The sequence below is a fragment of the Acanthochromis polyacanthus genome, chromosome 5 (genome assembly GCF_021347895.1).
Source record: "Acanthochromis polyacanthus isolate Apoly-LR-REF ecotype Palm Island chromosome 5, KAUST_Apoly_ChrSc, whole genome shotgun sequence".
Lineage (NCBI taxonomy): Eukaryota > Metazoa > Chordata > Actinopteri > Pomacentridae > Acanthochromis > Acanthochromis polyacanthus.
The window spans coordinates 8,920,473-8,926,472 of record NC_067117.1 but is presented as its reverse complement, the minus strand read 5'-3'; the positions used below and the strand labels follow the sequence as shown (position 1 = coordinate 8,926,472).

The 6,000-nt window shown below is 42.6% G+C and overlaps 1 protein-coding gene across 1 annotated transcript; it reads left to right on the top strand.

Moving 5' to 3' along the window:
• The first annotated feature begins 300 nt into the window (after positions 1-300).
• npffl (neuropeptide FF-amide peptide precursor like) lies at positions 301-3,021 on the top strand. The gene is made up of 3 exons (XM_022191073.2): positions 301-611; positions 1,647-1,762; positions 2,505-3,021. The coding sequence occupies exons 1-3, from the start codon at positions 462-464 to the stop codon at positions 2,623-2,625; spliced, it is 387 nt and encodes a 128-aa protein (XP_022046765.1). The 5' UTR covers positions 301-461; the 3' UTR covers positions 2,626-3,021.
• Positions 3,022-6,000: the final 2,979 nt, after the last annotated feature.

Here is a 6,000-nt window from a genome sequence, read left to right as displayed (position 1 = left end):
ACAGTGCGAACTAGTGGACAACTGGGACTACTGGATCAGAGTCCATTTGTGGGGATTTATCTGTTTAATAACTGGGAGAGTTGTGTTGCACTACCCTAAGGGTCACATAATAACGCACTCTGGTGCTCCGTCATCACTAATGCTCTGATCCTGCTAAATGGACCTAGTTAAGTCTCATATTAGAAGCTCCTTCTTCTTCCATCCTGTCCCCTGTCCCCCTTTGTACGGTAGCATCTTTTTTCACTTCTCCTGGGGTTTCCGTCCAGTCACTGCGAGGTGTATATAAGACCCAGCGAGGATGCTACCACCACTGAAGTTAGCCAGGATACAGCACAAAGAGGACGCTAACCCCAACCAGGACGAGCTCGTCTGTGACCTTCGAAGCTTACTGGGACAGCCAACTTGTTCTTCTTCACCCTTTGTCATCAACTTTCACCTGACCCTCTCTCCAGCCTGAGACCATGGACGCAGCTGCAGTGGCGACTCTTCTGGCAGTGGTTATGGCGATGGCTGGCGTCAGTCAGGCTCTTCACATCCAAGGCAGTCTGGACAAAAATGACATTATGCCTGGCAGCTCAGAGGAGAACATGGCCGACCGCCTGCTGGGGCTGGTGAGACAACAAGCCACTCTCAAACTCTCAAATTTTTCATTCGAGTTACTGAATGATCATAGCTCAGCTCTTTGACTTTTCTGTGCAGCTGGTGTGAAAATATCACTGCATTTATGTACATTTCCTGCTATATAATTCACAGCAAGTCCAAAATAATCTTGGCACCTGGAAATGGAAATGTGATGTTCAAACATATCTGAGGCACACATGGTTACGTGTTAAAATATACTGTCTGTCTGATTTAAATATGGACCGTCTGTTCTGCTACATTAGAGTGAATGATAGACTCTGCCCACAACAAGGAGTCATGCCAACATGTTCAGAGAAATCTGTCACTCCATGTGACGCAGCATGTTAATGGGATCTGAGCTTTTTGTCAGACGAGAGACAGAATAAATCACACAGCCCGTTTAGATTTCAGATAGAGCCCTGTTCATGCAACAGTGTGAAATACACTGTTGCAAATTCTGGGGTCAGCAGACAGTCGGAGCAGGATGATGAAGGACGAGGACTCAGATCACTAGTCAGCGGCACGCAGGAACAGACAGATCTGAGTTTTATTTTGCATAGAACAAAAAGGATGAATGCCTATTTGGGTGAGAAGGAGACAATTCAAGGCAAGGCAAGTTTATTCATATAGCACAATTCATACAAGGTGCTTTACAATGGCAAAGAAATACATTCAGCACACAACTTTAAAATTAATTATAAAATGATTTAAAGGTAGGCATTAAGATAATACATTAAAATCAGAGAAAATAAAATATAATCAAGAAATAGAAGTGCATTAAACATCAAGAAATTAGATTGAGCATCTAAGAGAAGGCTGCAGTAAACAAGGAGGTATATTTCTTCACCTCTGTCTGCTGATATCTACATCCCAATCTGGATGGAGTTACCAGCCCCAGGGTTTGTGTTGCAACCCAAAACTGAATGCAGTCAGTGCTCTTGATGTGTTTGTGGGGTTTTTATTCAAGGGCGTTTTGATACGAGGCTTTGCATCTGTGTGGATGTGGGTTGGTGTGTGTGCTCCAGGAGAGTGAGAACAGAGAAAGCAGCGTGGAGGATCGTCTGCTGGCCTCAGTGCTGAGAGCTCTGCTGCTGGGATCCCAGAGAGAAACCAGGAACTCGGTCCTCCATCAGCCACAGAGGTCAGTGCCATTACAGAGCCTGCATTTATCACATAATCACGTGTAAAAAAACACACATGCAGGGAGTTTGCAATGGATGAAACTGTGAGATCTCAACCTTCTGCACAGCACTTTTCTATCAGCAAAGGATAAAAATGAAATGTTGAGCTTTTCTGTTGCAGGAAAGTGTAATATTAAATACCAACAGAAGGTTCACTCAGATCTGGCAAAAATCACTACTGCGCATAAAAATACCACTTTAAGGTCACTTACGGATTTCAGTAAAAATACAGCATCCATGACCCTTTTTATAACTCCTTAAAGTGGTCCTGGCATCAGTACTTTAATGTGTTACAAGAGTGATGAGATGAAAGGACAATCCATTTACCCATTTACAACTGCTCTCCATATCTGAATTTGAAAATGGCACAAGTACCATTAATAATTATCATGTACTTGAAATGTCCATTTGTAAAAGTGGTTCATCAGCTGAACTCCACTCTTATGGCAAAGATTAGTTCCTGTTTTTGATCTGAAATTATTACCAGAGCCTCGTACATTATGCTAAAATTGTTGCCTGTGGTGTACTGTTGCAGTTAAATATAATTGAGCCCCAACACACAAAACCTGCTTTATATTTGAAGGCTATAATTTATTCCTCGTATTAAGCATGTTTTGCGGAGATATTTAACACAAAAATATACAAAAAGCCCTTTAAGTCAAGCCGACATCGGTTCCCATTCCTGTTATTCCTCCCTCGCAGGTTTGGCCGTGACTCCAGAGGACCGATACTGTCGGAGGAACAGTTTCATTCTCGTGACTGGGAGTCTGCCCCCGGTCAGATCTGGAGTATGGCCGTGCCCCAGAGATTTGGCAAGAAATAACGTGGCAGACACATCCACACATCGCTGTCCTGGTTTGAGGCCAAGCAGTGGGCGCATGTGGAGAGACTAAATTTGAATGAATAAATCTGAACTGTATTACAAAAGTCTCCCATTCCTTTCAGTTCTGTTCCTGCCCATGAGGCCTCACATGGCACCTGGCGCTCAGTTAAAGATAACACAAGCTTCATCTTCCAGCTGTTTTTCCTGATTTCTAATGCTGAAGAGCACGCTGACTGGTGCCCATTAAGATTTTCCCAGCAGGTCGTGTCTTCTCTTACTTAAACGTGATCAAGGACCAAGTGTGTTTGCTGTAAATAGTTTTGCTATAGTTTTTGTTATTCTTCAGTTCACTGATCAAATAAAAGAGCTTTAACATTGGAAAAGCTTCATTTATGTGTTCATTTGAGAAAGCCAGAGAAAGTTCAGTTCATGTCTGAGCTTTGACATCTGTTGTTGTTATACAAAGAAAGTCAGAATATGACAAATTAAATAAGAATTAGTTCATATTTCGCAATAATTAGTCTATGAAATGTAATTAGAAGCAAAAAATAGCCATCACAAGTTTTCAGTTTCATCAGCAAACGTCCTCTTTTGGCCAAAAGTCCTAAACAAACAAATATATAATCATTTGACTTGATGACTGACTGATCGACCACTAAATTAACATTTGCAGGATTGTTTCAGATAAGGAAGTTTACTTACTGTAATGTTGCGTAGTTAAGTCATTGCTTCAGCAGTCAGTGTCTTAATTATATTTTGAAGGAAACATGATTTATTTGGATTTAGTTGCTAAACTAGCTGTTTTTTTTTCTATTAAAATCCTATTGTCTTATAAGCTGAATGTAAACAGTTATGCACAGCAGCTAGATCACATGCATGAAGATAATTTCCCACCAGGTTTGAATATATCTCTGTTGACTCACTCTTACTCTCATCAGTGTAAAATCATTAAAGACTGAAAAGAAAGATACCAATGAAAAATTATATCTCATTCGTAAAGCAACACATTTAGTTACTTCACTTTTGTCTCCACATAGACAGCAGTGTGCAGGATTGGGTTTCACGAGACAAGGATGGAAACTGTCTTGTCCGGCCATCATCTGTTTAATGTAAAGTGATGCTCAGCTCGACTCCACAGGCTTGCAGTGGCTGTTTTCTGTGGTGGATTTACAGGCCACCTGGGGAAGCCGCCTGCAATGAGCCTGAACACTAATTAAAACACAGCAACATGCAATTACTCTACGCATTAATGGTTTCCACAGCCAATTACTGGGAAGGAAAGCACGCCAGTCCCTCTTAGAGAAAAAGTCTTTCATTAGCTTGACCTCCTAGTCCTTTCCAGAATACGGTGTGAAGAATAACCAGTGCTGATTGGAACTATTGATGGGTGATCTTAAATCATTGCCTCCTCACGGATAACTTCATAGAGCCATTTTGGTCTAATCAAGGTGCTGTGTTGCATGTGCACTTCACGTCATTTTCAGCTATATAAATATGTATATATAGATCAGTATAAAATTATGACCACTGACAGGTAAAGTGAATAACACTGATTTTCTCTTCATCACAGCACCTGCCAGTGGGTTGGATATATTAGGCAGTAAGTGAACATTTTGTCCTCACAGTTGATGTGTTAGAAGCAAGAAAAACAGGCAAGAGTAAGGATTTGAGAGTTTGACAAGGGCCAAATTGTGATGACTAGATGACTGGGTCAGAGCATCTTCACAACTGCAGCTCTTGTGGGGTGTTCCTGGTCTGCAGTGGTCAGTATCTATCAGAAGTGGTCCAACGAAGGAACAGTGGTGAACCAACAACAGGGTCATGGGAGGCCCAGGTTTACTAATGCGTGTGGGGAGCGAAGGCTGGCCTGCGTGGTCCGAGCCAACAGACGAGCTACTGTTGCTCAGATTAGTGAAGAAGTTAATGCTGGTTCTCACAGAAAGGTGTCAGAACACACAGTGCATCGCAATTTGTTCTACATAGCAACAGATCAGTCAGGGGCCCATGATGACTTCTGTGCCAAAAACGCCAGCAATGAGCACGTCAGACCTCGACCATGGAGCAATGGAAGAAGGTGATCTGGTCTGATGAATCACGTTTTCTTTTCCATCATGTGAATGGACAGGTGCGTCGCTTACCTGCGTAAGAACACGTCCCCAGAATGCACTATGGGAAGAAGGCAAGCTGGTGGAGGCAGTGTGATGCTTTGGGCAATGTTCTGCTGGGAAACCTTCGGTCCTGCCATCCATGTGGATGTTACTTTGACAGGTACCACCTACCTAAGCATTGCTGCAGACCAGTGGTGTGCACAGATAGACACTAGGTGGGGCTAGACCTGCTTCTTGCCCTCAGTATCAAGCAGGTGCCCTTCCCTCTCAACTTTAATTTTTTTTACATTAAACACAAACTACCCGTGTCGCTACTTGCCCCGCCCCATCTTGTAACGTGAACAGTAGGAGTGGACATGCGTGTGTCATCAGCTGTACAGTCCACAGGCATCTCCACCCTGACTGTAGCCACCAACCAGGTAACATGTAAATGAATCAAGTGTATTGTTCATAAGTCACAGTTGCCAACCACATGGTACATTTATTTGTCTCTGTTGTGAAGTAGCCTGTCTCAAGCAGGGCTGCCTAAATTAGCCAACTGCCCGTGTTGGAATATTATCTTGGTTGTGTTATACATGTGCATTTCGTCCTTTGCTGGGTTAATCGAATGTTGATGTTTTTTCCTTAATGTCTCTGAACCTCAAGTGGCGTGTTTTTCTTTATAGCTGCAATTTGTTGACTAGTTTCTCCAGTGCACATGTTCGGACTGAATACATGTTGCATTTTTCATTTACTTGCTGTGTGTAAATGACCAAAGGTGAGTGGTCTTGCTTTCCCCCAGTGTAGAGAGCTCACTGTTCATTGTTACCATAGACTGTATATATAATGGACGTAGCATCTGGCTCCAGAATTGAAGCAAACCCGGAAGTGTCAAAAACTTGCAATATCACACCGTCCGCTAGGGTTGGCTCCAAAAAGCTTTTGCTCCATAGACCCCAATTCATTTTTGGAAAAAACAAAATTTGATAGACTGATTTTCTACAGCTCAGGATTTTTTCCCTGTTAGTTTTCATGGTCAAAATGAGAGATCAGGTGGCTGATCTTAAAATAAATCAATACTGAATTTTAAATAAATCGTTAAAGTTGGCGGAGCCAGGGGCCGTGGCTATACTTGATAGACAGCAACAGAAGCCTCTGTGGCAAAATGTGGGCGGGATAAGAGAGTTCTCAGCCAATCCTGCCCCTAGTTGCTCTCCAGTCCAGTCTGTTTGATGACGCTTTTTACATCACTGGCTCCAAAAAATCCAAAATGGCGACCAGGAAGTAG

Excerpts from the sequence above, each read along its gene's own strand:
- npffl (XM_022191073.2), top strand. The coding sequence starts at position 462 with ATGGACGCAGCTGCAGTGGCGACTCTTCTGGCAGTGGTTATGGCGATG. Across the intron at positions 612-1,646 it reads CCGACCGCCTGCTGGGGCTG|GAGAGTGAGAACAGAGAAAG; the intron begins GTGAGACAACAA and ends TGTGTGCTCCAG. Across the intron at positions 1,763-2,504 it reads GTCCTCCATCAGCCACAGAG|GTTTGGCCGTGACTCCAGAG; the intron begins GTCAGTGCCATT and ends CCTCCCTCGCAG.